Source organism: Pavona decussata, unplaced genomic scaffold, assembly GCF_977016875.1.
Source record: "Pavona decussata unplaced genomic scaffold, jaPavDecu1.1 SCAFFOLD_273, whole genome shotgun sequence".
Taxonomy (NCBI): Eukaryota; Metazoa; Cnidaria; class Anthozoa; order Scleractinia; family Agariciidae; genus Pavona; species Pavona decussata.
In genome coordinates, this window is record NW_028145675.1 from 1,268,802 (window position 1) to 1,289,140 (window position 20,339).

At 34.2% G+C, this 20,339-nt stretch overlaps 1 protein-coding gene across 2 annotated transcripts in view; it reads left to right on the top strand.

The window, feature by feature from the left end:
* The window catches only part of LOC146455526 (uncharacterized), a 58,879-nt gene that overhangs the window by 6,052 nt on the left and 32,488 nt on the right, over positions 1–20,339 (top strand). For both annotated transcript variants that reach the window (XM_085094223.1, XM_085094224.1), the window contains exons 4-5: positions 953–2,198; positions 2,965–3,126. In XM_085094223.1, coding sequence (XP_084950349.1) covers positions 980–2,198; positions 2,965–3,126 — 1,381 coding nt within the window. In that variant the 5' untranslated portion in view covers positions 953–979. The remainder of the gene's footprint in view (positions 1–952; positions 2,199–2,964; positions 3,127–20,339) is intronic.

The window sequence follows — 20,339 nt, forward strand, 5'->3', positions numbered from 1 at the left end:
TGCCCAGCAGTTAGATGCCAACAACATACACCATAAGTCTGCTTGCTGTAAAGGTTCAAGTTATCTGCTTCTGATCTGCTAAAAGCACAAGCAAAATTTAATGCTTGAACTAGTGTCCTCTTGCTGTCTTTATATACTCTCCATTCCAATTGTAGTCAGTACATTGCATTTTCCTTGAGGGACATTTTGAAGAACTCTAAGATGTAGAACCACATGTAACTCTTAAAGGCTACATGTTTATGAGCGTTAGGCACTATTGCAGCTGTATGTATCACCCACGCTAAATACAGACCCTACTACTACTACCGCTACTACACTTAAGCAGTAAAGTCCCTGCCAGAGAAAGCGATTCTTGTATCAGGCACACATTCATTTTTTCAACCATTTTGTGCTGAAAAGTATTTTCAGTCTCAGTGTACATGTATGTGTATCATGATGTTGGATTTCATTCTTCATACATGTACATGTATGCAGCACAGAAACTGTATATCAGTAACATACTGTAGTTAGGCTGGGCATCTAGCACTTCAATCAGTCTTGCCCATTCATTTAAGAATAATTCTGCTTTCAATGATCAATTAAGGCTCAATAAAGATCTTTTTGATATGCCCGCAAATACTGTAAATGACTTATTAAGTCTCCTCTTGGGCTTATTCACTCCATACTTGCTTCCTCATTTGTATTTTCTTCAGTCCGGTAAATAAATAAGAGAGTGGGAACTTAACGGAGAGAGAGGGCCATAACAGAACGTATATGGTAACTGTATTGGTATTTAATGCTACATTCTAACAAGGGCATAAATACTGTGGTACTGAACATGTACTGGTGCTAATAATGCCTGTGTTTTGGTTCATTGTACTCTACATGTCAATGCTAATTTTATGTCCAGCAAAAAAAAAAGGTACTCCGGAGTACGTAAAGCCTTATGAGGCTGCATGTTTTTGTTTTGCAGATTTGTTTCGAGGTCAGCATTGAAATAATGTTTCAAGAAGTGCCTGAACCAAAATCCCATTCTTCTTCTGATGCAAAATTGAAAGTAACTCTTCTTGGTAGCGAGTGGAGCTCATCAGCTGGTGGTTTGTCCACACTGAACAGAGAGCTTGCAATTCATTTGTCACAACACCCTAAAGTTAAAGTCTCTCTCCTGGTGCCAGAGGGTGCTTGTAAAGATGAGGACAAAAGAGAGGCTAAGAGATATGGAGTAACTGTTGTTGATGCCAAGAAACGCCCAGGCTATGAACCTCTAGATTGGTTAGGCGTCCCTCCTAAAGATCACAAAATGGACATTGTTGTTGGCCATGGCGTGAAGCTTGGCCGGCAAGTACAATTCATAAAAGATTTTGCCCACTTTTCCAATTGCAAGTGGGTGCAAGTGGTGCACACAGCTCCAGAAGACCTCAGTAGGTACAAAAGCTACTCTCATCCCATTTCAAAGGGTGAAAAGAAACATCAGGATGAAGTTGATCTCTGTGAAATGGCTGATCTGGTTGTGCCTGTTGGACCGAAGCTGGAAGATTGTTACTCTTCATATCTCCAAAAATGCAAGGAGAATCAGGATATTTTCACTGTCACGCCAGGTCTTTTTGAGAGGGAATTTGGGGACTTAAAACAAGCTCCTAATGAGGGTGGTGAATTTAAAGTGTTGTTATGTGGTCGTGGTGATGATGAAGACTTTGAACTAAAGGGATACAACATTGCCGTTGAGGCATTTACTCATCACTTGCTTAAGAGTAAGCCTTATCATCTGATCTTTGTTGGTGCTTCTGAAGGAAAACAGGAAGAGGTAAGAGAAAAACTTCTCCAACGTGGTATCGCTGAAGAGCAACTGACTGTCAGAAAGTTTGTGCAAAATAGAGAAAAGATGAAATACCTACTGAATGAGGTTGATCTTGCCATTATGCCATCCAGATCAGAGGGATTTGGTCTTGTTGCCCTTGAAGCCCTGTCAGCTGGTTTACCCATTCTTGTTGGTAGCAAGTCTGGATTTGCTAGAGCATTAGAGAACATTCCTTATGGAAAATCATGGATAGTTAATTCAGATGACCCCACAAAGTGGGCAGAGGCAATTGAAGGTGTCCGTGCCAGTCATGCAGTGCGGCTTGACGAGATCAAATTTCTGAGAGCTTCTTATGACAACAAGTACAGTTGGAAGGAGCAAGGTGAAGCCTTTGTGGAAATGATGTACAGAATGGTTGATGGTATGAGTTGTTACTTGGTGTTCTTCGTTTTAATTCCAAATGCAACTGCAAATTCAGGCAGAGTAACACACACCCTGTAGTAATTATTATAAACACTGTTAAGTCCAAGAGTAAAATTTATGGTCCTGTATCAGTTGGTTCTAACCTTTCAGTCTGTTAAAGAAGTCCCATTGTGTGACTGCTAAAATGAAAATGAAAGGTATTGACCAGTACAATCTGAAAGAGTGGTTGTTTATTAAGATCGTAATAATGGTTATAGAACTTTGGATATGTTTTAGTCTGTTTATAGCATTCTTGGGAGTTAAAGTTTCAAATACCTTGCAAAGTCGGAATGTGTGATAAGGTGGTAGACTTGAGAAATGTGACCATCATTGATTGAACTCTAGTCTTTGCAGCCTTAATACTGTTTATCTTAAAGAGAATTTGCTCGCTCATTATTTTCAAGTGTTCAATGGGCACCATCTATATCTATTACTTGCTGATAGTGTTATTGCCCAATTGTTAAGTTTGAAGTCTCATTCTTTAATGGCTCCATTAATTGTTTAAGCCTTTTACCCCTTATATCAAAGAGCGTATTCTCCTATCTTGTCCCCATACTTTTCTTCTCAAAGTACTGGGTAGAAGTTATTAAAATATCAAGAAAATTCACCTTGAGTGGTCATATCCGTAATTCTTATGAACTCGGGTGTTAAATAATGCTGATCACTGTATTGCTACCACCATCACTATATATTGATATTGAATGATAGTGTCTATTTTTTTACAGGCCCTTCCAGCACCACTGTTAAAACTGCAAGGGAAGAGTCCCCTGCTGAACCGACGTCAGCTGCAGTCACAGTAGATAAAGGTCCTTCACAGAAACGTCTTCGTCTTGATGAAGAAGCGAAAGAAAGACCAAGCATTGCAGGAACCTCTTTTGACCCTATAGGTATGGAGCTTGATTTCGTTAAGATATAAATTTAGTTGTCATCGCTCCATCGCTCCATGAAGAAGCTTATACAACTGAAACCCAACATATTATGTTGGGTTTCAGTTGTATTTAAGAGCGGCTGCCTGTAAGAATCGAGAACTGCATTTCAGCGACCACTTGGTCGAATTTCTGATATTTCGTCTGAAGATACCCTTGGATTAACTATTTTCGAAAATCATATTTTAAAGTTCCAAGGTATTTTATTTTTTGAGAAAATTGCAAGAGTTTGAAATGCGGCCAAGGTGCGGTCACGGGCCGATGAAAACCGCGAAAATTTAGGTCAAAGGACGAAGCCCCGTTCACGGTGTAAAATAACCCAATGAACTTGAAACTTTACACAAACCTAGACCAACCATCTTGCAAGAGAATTAATACAATGAACATTCCAAACTCGTTGGCTGCTTTCTAAAGCATGCAGATTTCTGTACGCTACTCAAAATGACCTTGAAACTAATGCTTATTTTCATTGAAATAAAAGTGTTTCTGGTATGTCATTTTCTCTAAATTAAATCTCATATATCGAAAGACGAAGAAAAGAACTTTATTTTCACCAAGTTTCAAGCTCTGATTCAAACTCTTTCCCACTCAAGGAAGATCGAATATGCGTGCGATGCTTGCGGCTCGCAATTTACGTCACGCTTTAATGGGATCAGAACCGATTCACAAACACTTGACATCTGGAGCCCGTGAATGTTTCCAAACATCACATATTGGGCCCTAAAACTAATCAGACGGACTGAAGACAGCCATTCAATGTTTTTTGATCTTTCCTACTCTGCTCTAAAATAATCTAGTTATTCCGGTCAATTAGCCTACGAAACATGCGCAGCAAATTTGCATACCATTTCGATGTCGCTGGAAAAAGTAGTGCAAATCATACTTTACTGCTCCTTTATCTTCTTAAATGAAGAAGTCCATCAGTAAAATGGAGAAAAGCGTGTGACTTTGTTCCTGTCGTGTTGTTTTGAGTGTTCGTGTTTAGCAGCGACGGCTCAATTCAATAAGCCAGTGTGACACTGATCAACTGTAACTCGATATTCCCTTCGGTGATGTGGGTAACGCGCATGTGATCCTGGCCAGGCACTTGTGCGTTCAGGGCACTTTTAGAAAAGTAGTGCTTGTGGGCCAAGCTACGACTACCCTGGTGATGATGAGCTTAAGGACTGTTCAAGAGATCTGAGAGCCCACCTTTCCAGCCTTTGTTTTTTCCACGAAAAAATCGACATTCAAGTATTAGTGTCAGTTTTTTTTTTATTTTTTTTTTACTTACAGTAATGCAGATCCCGGAACGTGGATTTTTTGAGAAAAAAATCTATCCATAACCACCATCCCCACAATTAATGATATAAAATTTGAGGGTATCAGAGTAGTCTGAGGGTATCAACTATGAGGGTATCAGAGTAGTGAATTCCCCACCGACCAACGCGACCTCCCCCACCCCCATCCCCTCTGGCGATAAGCGTCAATTGCGGTTATTGTTTACTTTCCCAAACCGGTTTTATCGTTGTTTCTGCCGGTTTCTTTCAATTTTCGAAAAGATAGGAATCTTGCCAGCCTTGGTCTGTCTGGTGATGGCCACGAAAACTAACTTATTGCTAGCGCGAGCGGGTGAGGGCCGTTACTACCTTATTACTAGCACGTGCGAGTGAGGGCCGTATTTCGCCTATTCATTTTCCAATTTCAGATTTCATGAGTTCAGAGTTGAAAGAAACTGGCAGGAACAGCGAGAAAACGGTCTAGGAAAGTAAACAATAACCACAATATTATTGATGCTTGTAGCTAGGGGGAAGGGGGGAGGTCGGGTTGGTGGTCGGTGGGGAACTCACTACTATGCTCTCAAATATACAGATTTCATACTTTTAATTGTAAAGATGGCGGTTATGGATGTTTCTTTCTTTCTTTTTTTTTTTTTTTTTGTTTTTTCGCGAAAAAATCGACGTTCCAGGGTATGTATAATTGAAGTTAAAAAACAAAATGACACTAATACTTGAATTTTTTCGCGAAAAAAAAAAATCAAAGCTGGCAAGGTGGGCTGTCGCATCTGTTGTACAGTCTTTTAGCTTGACAAGGTTTTCATCACCAGGGTAGTCGTAGCTTGGCCCACAAGCAGTACTTTTCACTATTTACAGTTCCTAAAAGCGCCCTAGCTTGTTTGCGCAGGATTCCATACCGAAATGCCTGGCCAGGATCACGTGCGCGTTACCCACATCACCGATGGGAATATCGAGTTACAGTTGATCAGTGTCACACTGGCTTATTGAATTGAGCCGTCGCTGCTAAACACGAACACTCAAAACAACACGACAGGAACAAAGTCACACGCTTTTCTCCAGTTTACGGATCGACTACTTCATTTAAGAAGATAAAGGAGCAGTAAAGTATGATTTGCACTACTTTTTCCATCGACATCGAAATGGTATGCAAATTTGTTGCACATGTTTCGTAAGCTTATTGACCGGAATAACTATATTATTTTAGAGCAGAGTAGGAAAGATCAAAAAACATTGAATGGCTGTCTTAGTAGTTAGATATTTACCGCTTTTGGAACACTTTTGAAAATATCACTGAATTCATACCTGATTCAACAATGTCTCCTGCAACGGAGACGTCAAAAACCTAAATCCTCGGTTTCTCAAAAACCTAAATTTTTATCCTCGGTTTTCAAAAACCTAAATTTTTCTCCGTTCTGTTTTTAGCCACTTTATAACATCTGAAATAAACTTTTCGAGTAAACTTTACTTCAAATGTTTGTAATTTATTCACGCAACTTCACTGAAAAATTTCACAAATGACTATGTGTTTCACTGAAAAATTTCACAATTGTGAAGCAAAATTGTGAAGATTGTGATTGGTTGAGAGAATCATGCGACTGCCATATGACAATAACAATCTGATGACTCATTTCATAGGGAAAGTCCCAATGAGTCATCAAATTTCTATTGTTTACAAGACTAAGACAACCAAAAACTTTTATCAAAATGCGTAAACTTCTGATAAAAAATATCAGTTGGTAAATTTATGGGGAAAATTCTCATTGGCTGAAAAAATCATACGACTGTCATATGACTTGTAAACAATAGAAATCTGATGACTCATTTCTTAGGGAAAGTCCCTTATGTATGACATCATCAAGTTCACGATGACACAACCCAAAGCGGACTGGACACTAGTTTGTTAACACACGTGTCGGCCATTTTGTTGCCATTTTGCGAAGAGGTTGTATTTTAATGTTTATGGCTCCTGTTTTGGGATTTATTGGACATTTATTTCTCCACTTTCATCGTTCTGATGTTTGTAGACGCTTTTTGAGGTAAGAATATCATTTATCTTGCACACAACAATAGATTTTTTTATTGAATCGACTCGCTATCGAATATTCGTGAAACCGTGAAATGATTTTACACAGCAACTAAATCCTCAGCAACCTAAATTTTCCTTGCTTTTTCGAAACCGGTTATAATCGGTTTCGAAAAATTATGTAATCTAATTTATATGAACAACCAATTTGATCACAATGATAAAACATATTTTATCCATCCAACCTTTCAAAATTTCGGAGCCTCAGCTGATGGTTATATTATCAATCGAAAAAGATTAGAACCCAGAAAAGGTTACTTATCTGAGAACGGCTATTATATAATTTCTCCGGGACGTAACAATACATGTCCAGCTCATCGATTCGTCTATGAAGCTGTAAATCAATCAATAATTCCTCCTGGATTGCAAATAAATCACATTAATTCCAATCGACAAGACAATTCAAGCAAAAATCTTGAGTTGGTGACAGCTTCCGAAAATATCAAAAAGATGCATCAATCAAGAAAAGCTTCTTTTAACAGCTCTTACTCTGAAGATGAATTACAAACAATCAATAGATTAATGAAATTTCCACCAATGGAAGACAATGATTGTGAGTTTACACGCACAGAAAATAAAATAATCAATAAGATGTTTTACAGAATGTGTCATGACATGGATGACAAAGATTTTCCACTCTACAAGGATTAATCATCAATGAATTCAAGGGTTGTTTGACTATATTTGATGTATTTTTTGGGGTCAATTTGGACACAAAGTCCATTTACACAAATGGCTTAAAGCTTTACTAATTGTATAACTAATATATATAATGAGTGGAAATAAAAAATCAGACAACGCATACATGAATTTTTCTGTTGGTGAAAATTCATCAAAGCAAATTCCAACATCAAATACCATTTTTTATAATGGTAAAAAATATTATATTCACCCAATTTACAATGAATATGGTGCTTCAAAGTCTGGTAAAGTTATTTATTTTCAGACAATGAATAAATTTTCTGGAACTAATAATCATACAGGGTATTTATCAGTTGCTGTTAAATCAAATGATAATAAACGAAAAACAATGCAAGCTCATCGATTCATCTGGGAATGCTTTTATGGTGTAATACCAAATGGAATGGTAATTGACCATGTTAATGATATCAAAGATGATAATCGAATAAAAAATTTACAAATGATGACACAACAAGATAATTGTTTGAAAACAGCAAAGAAAAGAGATTATGCATTTGCAGCAAATAATCACAAAAACCGGAGATGTGTTAAGGCAACAAATTGTGAAACTAAAGAAGTGAGTTATTTTAATAGTATGTATTCAATAAAAGAACATCTTGGAATTAATCCTGGATTGGTTAAAATGGTTGCCGAGGGATTAAATATGTGTAAAACGGCAATTTCCAAAATGAATCATCAAGCATACATTTTTGAATACATTGAACAAGAAGAATTACCAGACAATTATTTGAAATCATCCAATATTAGACCACAAAAATCAACTGATGAAGAAAAAAGAATTAAACATCAAGAGCGGGTTAAAAGATGGCAAAAACAAACATTTACATGCCCAAACTGCAACAAACAATTAAAAAATGGAAGTAAATATTTGCATAAAAAATCTTGTAATTAATTAGTTAGATTTTATGTTTGTAGTTAGTGACCTGTGAATTCAATACATTGGGTTTACAGGCCGCGATGCCACAAAATAGAAACAAGATAAGGAACCCGTCAGATGTTCCACTGATATCTGACATGAATGTTGTTGACAGTCGACATTCATTAGCAAATCTGTCAAACGCACCTTTTGAAAATAATATGACATATATATATAATATGGATAAAAATAATCTATCCAAATTAACGAAAAATCAGTTAATTGAATTATTAATCGCTAAACAAAAACCGGTTCCAATGCCGAGAACCAAGAAAGTGAAACCAATACCCTATCCACGAAAATCAGTCAAACAAATGGTAAAAGAGTACGAGAATACAATCATCAAACCACCTGTTCAATTTAGAGATGGACCTCAACCTTTGCCGAGAAACAACATAATTCCACCTCCAAAACAATTTGCTGATACACCAGTCCCGAAGCCAAGAATGAAGAAAATGGCTCCAGTTCCAACACAAAGAACTCAAATCACAGAAGTTGCAAGAGCATTCAAGGGATATAACAAATCTTATGAAGTTGGAATTAAAAATGAAACAGATCCTTTGATTCAAATGAGTTCAACCAGATTAGCGATAGCTCATTTTATGAAACAATTATTAACTCAAATGAAAGGAATTAAATTTATTGAAACTTTGACAATTTATTTTGAACAACAAAAAGGAAACCAAACTGTCTCCAGAATTGGATATTTTAATAGTAAACCAAAAACAATAACTAATGCCAATGATTTTCAAGAATTTTTGGATGTTAATGTTGAACAAATTATGAATGATATTCACAAATGGATTAGTGAAGGTTCAGCTTGGATAATTAAATCAATCAATGGACATTACATCAATATTATCAAATATGAGCCTCTTACTGGAAGTTCTTACATTAAACTTCCAACTGAGCTACAACATAACAAAAGTGGATTGATTAATCTCAAGAATAAAGACAATGAATGCTTTCGTTGGTGTCACATCAGACATTTGAATCCACGAAATGACAATCCACAAAGAATCAAAAAAACTGACAAATCATTTGTCGAAAAATTGAATTACCAAGGAATTGAATTTCCTGTTTCAGTCAAACAATACAACAAAATTGAAACCCAAAACAGTATTAACATCAACGTATTCGGTTATGAAAACAAACAAACTTATCCAATTTATGTATCCAAAGAAAAGTTTGAGAATGTATTGAATTTGCTACTGATCTCAGAAGATGAAAACAAACATTACTGTCTTATCAAAGATTTTAACCGATTCATGTTTAGTAAAAATAAAACCCAACATAAGAAACATTTTTGTATGCATTGCCTTCAATGTTTCTCCAAGGAAGAAATATTGTTGAAACACAAGGAAGTATGTATTGAAATCAATGGTGAACAATCAATCAAAATGCCTGAAGTTGGCTCAAAAATAAAATTTACAAATTATAATAAACAAATGCAAGCGCCATTCGTGATATACGCAGATTTTGAAGCAATCACTGAACCAATTCATGGTTGTAATCAATCTAACCAACAATCTTTTACTGAAGCTTATCAAAAACACACTGATTGTGGTTATGGATACAAAGTTGTTTGTTGCTATGATGACCAATATTCCAAACCAATAAAATATTATCGTGGAGAAAAAGCTGTTTACAAATTTATGCAAGCAATGCTTGATGAAGTCAAATATTGCAGACAAACTATTAAATACAAATTCAATAAACCATTAGTTATGTCTCCAGAAGATGAATCCAATTTTCGGAAAGCAACATCTTGCCACATTTGTTGCAAACAATTCACAAAAAATGATAGACGTGTCAGAGATCATTGCCATATTACTGGAAAATTCCGTGGCTCAGCCCATAATCAATGTAACAGGGATTTTACAATAACTAACAAAATCCCTGTAATATTTCATAATTTGAAAGGATATGATAGTCATTTTATAATGCAAGAAATTGGCAAAATTATTGAGACCAATACTTATGTGGATAGAAAAGGTGAAACCAGACAACACAAAATCAATGTGATTCCAAATAACATGGAGAAATACATGGCCTTCATGTTGGGTTATAATTTAGTATTTATCGACAGTCTTCAGTTTATGAATCAATCATTGGCAAATCTTGTAAAGAATCTACCAGAAGATGCCTTCAAATATACCAGTGAAGTTTTCAAAGGTCGTAAATTACAATTAATGAAACAAAAAGGAGTTTATCCGTATGATTATATGAGTAATTTTGATAAATTCAATGATACTCAATTACCAACCAAAGATGAATTTTACAGTCAAATGAATAATACACACATTACTGATGAAGAATACAGTCATGCACAAAATGTTTGGAATACATTTCAATTGAAAACCATGGGCGAATACCATGATTTATATCTCAAATCTGATGTATTATTGCTGGCTGATGTATTTGAAAATTTCAGGAAAACATGTTTGGAATACTATAGATTGGATCCTTGTCATTATTTCACATCTCCAGGATTGAGTTGGGATGCAATGTTGAAAATGACTGAAGTCAAACTTGAATTAATCACGGATATTGATATGTATCAATTCGTTGAAAAAGGCATGCGTGGAGGAATCAGTTACATAGCCAATAGATACGGCAAAGCTAACAACAAATACATGCAAAATTGGAATCCAAATGAATCCAGTAAACATATCATGTATTTGGATGCCAACAATCTATATGGATGGGCTATGTCACAACATCTTCCAACTGGGAATTTCAAATGGTTGAAAAAACAACAAATAAAAAACATTAATTGGAAAACGATTCCCAAAGATAGTAAGACTGGATATTTATTGGAAGTTGATTTGGAATATCCTCATGAATTACATGACCTGCATAATGATTATCCATGTGGCGCTGAACAAATCAAAGTGACACAAGATATGCTGTCAGATTATTGTCAAAGAATTGCAAAAAAATTTGGAATCAAAAGTGGACAAGTCAATAAGTTGATTCCAACATTGGGAAACAAATCAAAATATGTATTGCATTATCGTAATCTGCAATTATATCGTGAATTGGGTTTGAAATTGAAGAAAATATATCGTGTTCTATCATTTGACCAATCACCCTGGTTGAAGACATACATTGATTTCAATACACGACAAAGAACTAATGCAAAGAATGCTTTTGAGAAAGATTTTTTCAAACTGATGAACAATAGTGTCTTTGGTAAAACCATGGAGAATATCAGAAAACGAGAAGACATTAAACTGGTGACTAATGAGAAACAATTATTGAAAATGACTTCCAAACCAACATTCATCAATAGCAAAATCTTTAATGAAAACTTGGTTGCAGTCCATAAAATAAAGGAATCGTTGACACTCAACAGACCAGCCTATGTTGGTATGTGTATCCTTGATTTGAGCAAAACATTGATGTATGACTTCCATTACAATTTCGTTAAAAACAAATATGGTAACAAAGCCAAATTACTGTTTACGGATACAGACAGTTTGACATATGAAATTGAAGCCGAAGATGTGTATCAAGATTTTTGGAATAAAAAAGAAATGTTTGATAACTCGGATTATCCATCAAATCATCAATATTTTGATGCAACAAATAAAAAAGTTATTGGAAAATTCAAAGATGAAGCCGCTGGTGTACCCATTACTGAATTTGTGGGATTGAGATCCAAGATGTATTCTTACATCAAAGATAACAACAATGGTGGAAAAACAGCCAAAGGAATCAAAAAGAATGTGATCAAAAATGATATTCAACATTCTGATTACAAAGATGTGTTGTTTAATGAGAAACAATTATTTCACCAAATGAAAACAATCAGGAGTAACCATCATGAACTTGGTAGTTACACCATCAACAAGACATCGTTGTCATGTTTTGATGATAAACGATATTTGTATCCTGATGGAATACACTCATTGGCCTATGGTCATTATGCTATCCAATGATAGTATCAACTTGTGATCAAAACATTGCAACAAAAACTTGTGACAAAACTTGGTTTTTATTTGTTTTTTGATAAATATTTGATTTGAACACTTTGACTCATCTTTTGTGATGAGATATTTAATTTTAATGTTTTTGGAGAAAATTTGGTTTCAATATCTTTACAATTATTTGGTTTGTTTTTTGTCAAATATTTGATTTCGAGACTTTGAATCATTCTTTATGTTTTCAATATTTTCGAAAACATTTTTGTGTAATTATATTATATACTATATTTATACAAAAATGAAATCCATTTTGAAAAAACCAAAAGATGTTTCCAAGCAGGTGGAATCATCTCTGTGCCAATTCCTGCATTGCAAAGATGAATGTGAATTTTGTGGATATCATGATGAATCCAAAGTTGAAACACAACAATCAATGCCTGAATGTTGTGAATCACAAAATTTGAGAAACATGGAATGTCAAATAACGTGTGTTGCTTGTGGACAGGTTGTTGGTGAAGATTACAAAACAGAATATATCAATTTTCATGCTAATTTGTTCAAAATATACAAGAAAACAGTGTATAATAGAAAATACCATTTGTCGCATACATTAGATAAAATTATTTTGAAAAACAAAGTTGAAATCAGTTGTTCAACCAATTTCAAAATTCATAAAATATTCGTTGAAATAAACAAAATACTGCCACAAATCAATGGTAAAAGAAAGAGAATAATCAGTTTGAAATATCTTTTGCATAGAATATTGCAATTTATGAAAATTGATTCTTCCCAAATTGAGTTGACAAAATCCAAAAAAACAATGAAATTATACAATGTTTATTGGGATAAAATTATGGACATTATTGGCCCCCAAATCATGCACATTATTAATCAAACATAAGTGAATATCTGATATTTTTTATCATATTTGTTACCCCATTTATCGACAATCGGTGAATTATCCAAAATGAAATCATCATTTTGAGTAAGCTTGTTTGTCAAATCATCTCTATCAAAATGTCCATTTCTCATTATTTCTTTTATTTCATTTAATAAATGTCCGTAAGTTTGAAAAGCATATTGGCATTGATAAAGTTTGATTTCAACTTTTTTATGCTTCATATAAGCTTGAATTATGACAGACACCGATGATATTGCCAATAATGAAGCTCCACTGGTTGCAACCGATGATGCAATACCACCAGTTGCAAACACAATGGATGAAATATTACCAGCAAACTCCCATTTTTTCAATCTTTTGTATGCACTTTTGTACATCCACATCTTTTTGTGATATGACATGTAATAAGCTTTCAATTCATTAATTTCTTCTGTCGATAATCGATTTGAAATATGATTGAAATCAATTATTAATTTCTTCTTTTGCATATATTATATGGTTATCTTATTTTTGATGCAATAATAGAGACCAGTTATTTGACCCAAAAACATGCATTTTTTCATCCAAGGATATGTTTTTTTCTCATTAATGGTGTACATGTATCCTTTGTCATGATGATATTTGTTGTAAAATTGACCATAAGCATCATGTAATATTCCATGAGACCTGATATATGGTTGCCAACCAAATAATTTATGGAGAATAGCTGTTAACCATCCATCTCCAGGTCCAATTAATCCGATTCCATCATGAATTAACTCTTTGTAAACTTCATCAGGTAAACCTGTGTTGTAATGTTTTTCATACAAATATGTGAATATTACGATACTTTTTATCATGCATTCCTGTCTGGGTAATATTGGAAGACTCAATTTACGGTGAAAATCTATCATCGATGTTCGAATGTGTTCTTGCAATTCTGACAATTCTTTCATTATACAATTTGATTACAATATTTTTATAAAATAAAGTAACGGAGTCCACGACCTAGTGGACATTATTGTCAGGTAATTGTATCCTAATATATTCGACAAAATACTTCATTGTCCAATCAGATGGATGATTGTTGAAGTAGCAATAATAGTTTTCAAATGACACATCAAAGAAGAATTCCAATTGATCAAATGATGATGACACCAAATCGGATTTGGAATGATGATATCTGTCATTTCTCCTGATATATGTGTTTGTCACAATAATCTCTTGCAACGTATTGATTCCTTTAATATCATCTTTACTCAATAATTTTATCCATGTGTAATTTGTTTTTGGTATTGTACCACTTTTTCTTCCTATTCTCATTGCAACTTGATTGTTGAGAAACGTTACAGCTTCCTGAGCTTGTTGAGCTTTAAACTGAGCCAGAGCTTGTTGTATTTGTGTTTCAATATATGGTTTGATGATGTCTTCATTGTTGTTAATTAATTGTTGGAGTGAAATTGCATGATTTGAATTAACTCCATCTTTTATCACCAAATGTCTGTTTTCTGTATCCAAATGACCATCATCATTCAGATGTATTGGTTCTCTATATTTGAATCCATCTGGTAAGTTGTCATAAGTTACTGTGTATTCTATTTTATCTCCATTTTCATCAAGAATATGGTTTCCATTTTCATCTTCAACGTATGGCATTATATTAATAGTGTTGATAAATAAATTTCAAAAGTTCCTGTGACTTCTCTGTTTATAATTGGAGAAGTAAACCCTGGACGTCTTTTAAAAATCCCCATTTGAATTATCATGGGTTTGATTGTTGTATTTGTAGTTACAAAATTTCTCCCAATTTTCATATTAAATTGTATTAAATGGGAAAATGAAGTTTTACTGTTAGCAATGGCGACAAAAGAAAATTGGTATTGATTTTTTGTATTAATTACAATATTTTTTATTTTAACCGGGCCTAATGTTCCAAAATTGTAACCATGAACATTTTCAAAAACTCCATTTTTTATGTTGCCGTTAACAACACTTGAAGTTTCAATATTTGACAACCAACTTTTATTGACAGCATGATATCTTTCAAAATAATCAGAGTATAATACTTTCAATTCAAAAGTTCCATTAACAGCAGTTCCTGCTCCTATGCTATCCATGATTGACATAGAATCAATACTGACAAATTTTGTTGATTTAGGCAAAGCGAATGTATTGCTTCCACTTATTATGTTTCCAATTCTGTGGTATGTGTCAGTGTTGGTTGTTTCACCTTGTTTTTTCCCATTTATCAAAATTTGTGCATTTGCAACTTGTTGATTGCTTTGGAAAACAATGGAGTATAGATTGAAAAAGTTATTTCCATCAGCAGCGATTTGAAAATTATTTGTTGGATTTGTTCTTTGGAAAACACCACTGGCAATAGTTCCAGTGTATTTTGTTTTGAATAAGTTGGTAAAATAACCCAAATTCATTGCTTCAGAATCAAATATCGGATTTATTAAACCAGAAATAATCTTATTATTCATATCCAAATTGACTGTCATCTCCATATCTCCATTTTTATATTCAAACATTACATTGTCCAAGCCGTCATACACTCCTGGATAAACGCTATCTGACCAATCTTTTACCCCATAAACAACCAGATGACATTGTACTGGAGTCGCTGTAGCTGTTCCATGCATCGTCAAATAGATGTAATCTGGAGTTTGTTTGCTGTTGTTATTGAATTGAACCAATAGCTTGCTATAAGCAGTGAAATCACGCTGTACAGCTTTGTGGATGTATGCTTCAGATGCAGTACATGATAATTGAATATTAGTCATTTCTGGTGGGTAGAATTCAAACACAATTGTGTATGTTCCAATAGCAAGAGTATAAATATTGAAACCTATCCTTGATCTGTAATCATTACTTCCACTGTCTTTAATCAATGTGATATCATAAGCTTTTTTATTCTGATGTGGGGATTGATTGAAAGCAGCTATTCCATACACTGTGATATTATATTCTGAACTGCTTTCATCGGTATCTGTAAGATATTTGAATTCATTTGTTTTATGGCTGCTGACAAGATGACTTTGCTCCAATTTGTCATCAAAATATTTTTTGGTAGTAGCATCATTATCATCAGTTGGTTGAGCCATATCTTTGATTTGTTTATTATTCATATCAAGGTTTCCAGTCATTGCAACACTTCCATCTTTTTTCAAATATACACTCAAATCACTTCCAACAGATGGTATTTTACTGATTTCATTATCCACATATGCTTTAGTGGAAGCATCATTGGGATCGGAAGGATTTCCAAGAACGATTATTTTATGACCTCTCATATCTAATTCACCACCAAGAGCATTGGATGTTAACCTGTTGAGAAAGTTATGATCAACGTAGTGTTTATTAACAGCATCGTTATCATCAGTTGGTTGAGCCATATCTTTGATTTTATGATTGTCCATATCGAGGTCACTATTGGAGACTTTTTGTAAATATTTAGTATCACAGAAACCTAAATTAACGACATCATATGTATTTTGTATATTGGCTCCAAGATTAGTAATTTGTTGATTACCCATATCCAGATTTCCAGTCATTTCAACAGTGCCATCTTTTTTCAAATATGTAGATAAATCAGGTGATGGTATTTTTTTAATCTCATCATCGACATATTTTTTATTCGCCGCTTGATCGTTATTATCAGGTTTTAAAACACTAATATCAAAAAATGTTTTCCGTCCAGTAATATGTTGTTCTGTTGATGTAACCATTATTTCACTTTTAGCTCGTCCACCATGGCCATCAAAGTTTTTCAAATCTGGTATATTAAGATGAATGTTTTCATAAGACTGATGCTCAGTCAATAATCGAACATCATTGGAGCTGCCAGCACCGTCTGGTGTGTCTTGTAGATAAATACTATTGGTATGAACACTTCCACTGTTGCTGTAAATTACTGCTTTATTAGCTCGCACATCACCAGGAGCATTATCCAACAATTGTATTTGGCTCTTTGTGACAACATCATTAGGATCAGCTCCTTGTTTAACATTAACAAGTTTTTTGTTTTGTATATCATAATTTCCATTTGGGGTTAATTTAAACCCTATTCCTTGAGGCCCAGCGGCTCCTTGAAGAGGAACCGTTGTGAAAGAAGACGATGAACTATGTTCGTTGAATATTCCCATTTATATCATTTGGTTATATTGTTCCATAAAAATTCCTGTTAATTCTTTTCATGGGCTTATCAACATATAGAAATGAAAATGGCTCTTTGGTTGCTTTGATGTATTTATCCTTTTCGACACTCAACTCACGGGATATCAGACCTCTTTCATTGCTGCTAGGAAAGTCATAGACACAGAAATGAGAGCAATTGAGTCGAACATCTTTTGGTGTTTTGTAGAACGATTGGCTCAGATAAATAACAGAGCAGTTTTTGTGTCTGCCACGAATGAAATAATCAATCAATGGTTTCTGGTTTTTTTCACAAATAAAGTCATCAAATATTACTATCTTCTGGGCATCATCATCCTTCAATTCCTCCACTGGAATTATATCATCATTGCTACAAACAAGGACATTATACCCGACACTATTTGATATATCAGTCAATGTTTGTAGCATATCCTTGTATTTTTGTTGCTCCAAATTTTTAGCATATAAATGTATTCTATCATAATACAAAAGTGGTTTCATCAGCATATGGTACAATAAATTTGTCTTTCCAGATCCTGAATTACCACATATCAACATCCGAAACGTGTCACTTGGCATGTAACCATACAATCTTTTGAAATTAGTGTTTTTATCATGTCTGTCATAATTTGGGATTTCCATGTATATCAATACATTATATAAGTTAAAAAAGTTAATATAAGTTAATAATATAATGGATCTACAGAGATTAAAACAATTATCTGAAGCCAAGATTAAGGCTGGAACAATAACCAAACAAGTTAGAGATACATTGAAGGAGTACAAGCATGATAAACAAGATTTACAACAAGGTTTATCAGAAACTTTCAAACCAATTATTAAAGCTCAAGAGGAAACAAAACAAACAATTGATGAAAAACAAGACAAACTGATTGAACAATTGGAGAAAAACCAAAAAGCGTTGACTTCAGGTTTGGAAGACATTGCTATGTTAACTTATCAACCTGAAACAAAACCACCAGAAGCAAAGCTACCAATTGGCTATAAACCATTAATGATGTCACCTGATGTTGAATCAAATTTAGATGCTGGTTTTGATGTTGATGAAATCCAAAAATTGATGCAATACGATCTTGCACCTCCAAGTTCTGTTCTCCAAGCTTCTATGCAAGGAGATATTGACATCAAGGATTACGATGCTAATATTGGCAAAATGTTGAAAAAACTTGGAATAAAGAAGGGTCCTTTATCCAAGGGTCAAGGAAAGACCAAGAATAAAGACAAAATTGATAAAATAGATGAAGATATAAAATTATTGCAAAAATACAGAGGGCGCATTAAAATAATCCCAGAAGGAATGAAAACCATCAAAAAAGGTTCTGGTTATACTCAACCAAAGAGAAATGCATACAAAATATCATCTTCTGGGAAATATGGTGGACTAATGATTGATATTCCAAAATTAATGGGACAACTCAGACTTGTGGCAACAAAAGATAAACGCAAAGTTATGGACAAAAAGGTTGATTTCGATACAATCGATTTATTAACCAAGAGATTTAATTCAAAGAAGAAATACAGCGATATTGCCAAAATGGTATTTGATGAATTGAACCAACTCAGTGAGATTCCAATCCATAAATCCAGCAAAAAATTCAAGAAATTGGGCTCTGGTGTTGTTTATTTCAATGATCCTAATGATTTGATTAACAGAATGGAATTGCTTGGTGGATCCATTTTGGCTGGCAATAATGGAGTCAAAGAGGAATTTTCACAAATAGCCCATAAATTGAATCAACTTGGCTTGATAAACAACAAACAACTCATTGATTTATTGCAACAATATATAATCAAATAATATATGCAAGAAAGGGCGATACATATTTCATCTGTTAACCGACAAAAAATAGGTCGAAGTCGGCCTGAAGACTTTATTATCAAATTTGATCCACCATTGAAGCTTGACACAACAATGAGACATGAGCTAGCTGTTGATCGAGTTTCAATGACATATTCATGGCATAATGTCAATGCAGGATACAACAATAATACAATAAAATACAGCCCAGATAATGGTACAAAATGGAAAACAATCACATTTGTTGATGGAATGTATTCATATGATGATCTTGATGATTATATCACTCAATCAATAATTCAAAATGGAGATAAACCATCTTCCAGCAAGGGCATCAATCTATATTTTGTGCTTTCATCATATAGAGTTGTCATTGAGATAGACAACCAATGGAAGCTTGATATTAGAAACTCTAATTTTGGAGCGCTTATTGGATTTGAACCAAAGTTAATTAACCAAACTGAACATGGGACAAAATTGCCAAATATTACCAATGATATTGACGTTTTGGACATTAATTGTGATATAATAACTGATAGCCTCAGTGATGGACGATTCACAAATACACTGATAATGATACCCACTGACAATTTAACAAGGAGTTATCCATTTACTTTTGAGCCAAAAAGAGCATTATTCAGCCCAGTTTCCAAGTCAATTATTTCAGAAATGGGGATAACAGTGACTGACGCTTTGGGTCGACCAATTGACTTGAATGGCATTGACTGGTTCATGAGCTTGATTCTCAGGTCTAGTTTAATATAATATATCAATATATGGTACGACAAAGTGAATTTAAACCACGTTTTGACCCAGAATTGGGTCGTTATGCGATAAAACATATTCATGGTGAAGGAATTATGGATGTTTTCAGATCAGTTGGATCAAAACTTTTCGGAAAAACAGCAAAAGAATTAGCTAAGAAAGGAGCCAAAACTGCAGCTGAAAAAGCAGTCACCAAAACTGGTGAGTTTGCTGGTAATAAAGCAGGTGATAAAATAATACAATTATTGAGCAAAAAACAACCTTCCAAAACAAAATCAGTGACAATGAGCCAACCAAAAATGGAGCAGCCACTGACTGATTTTCAAATAGCTGAGAGAGTCAACCAGATGATATCCGGTGGAAAACTCAAAAGAAGGAGAAAATGAAAATAATGTAACATATCTGTATAAATGAAATCATTCAGAAATCCAAAATACATTGAGAGATACGAAGATGTCTTCTTCCAATTGGAGACACCATTGAATACTGGTAATCCAGGGAATAATAGGTCACAAAAGAAAGATGGTTATCGTTTTGTTGTTGACAACACAGGAGAAGTAACTCCATTTGATTGGTATAATGCAAGAATATCGGTTGGTTTTAAAGTCCAAACAATGCAAAATGCAAATATAGCAGCTGAAGACC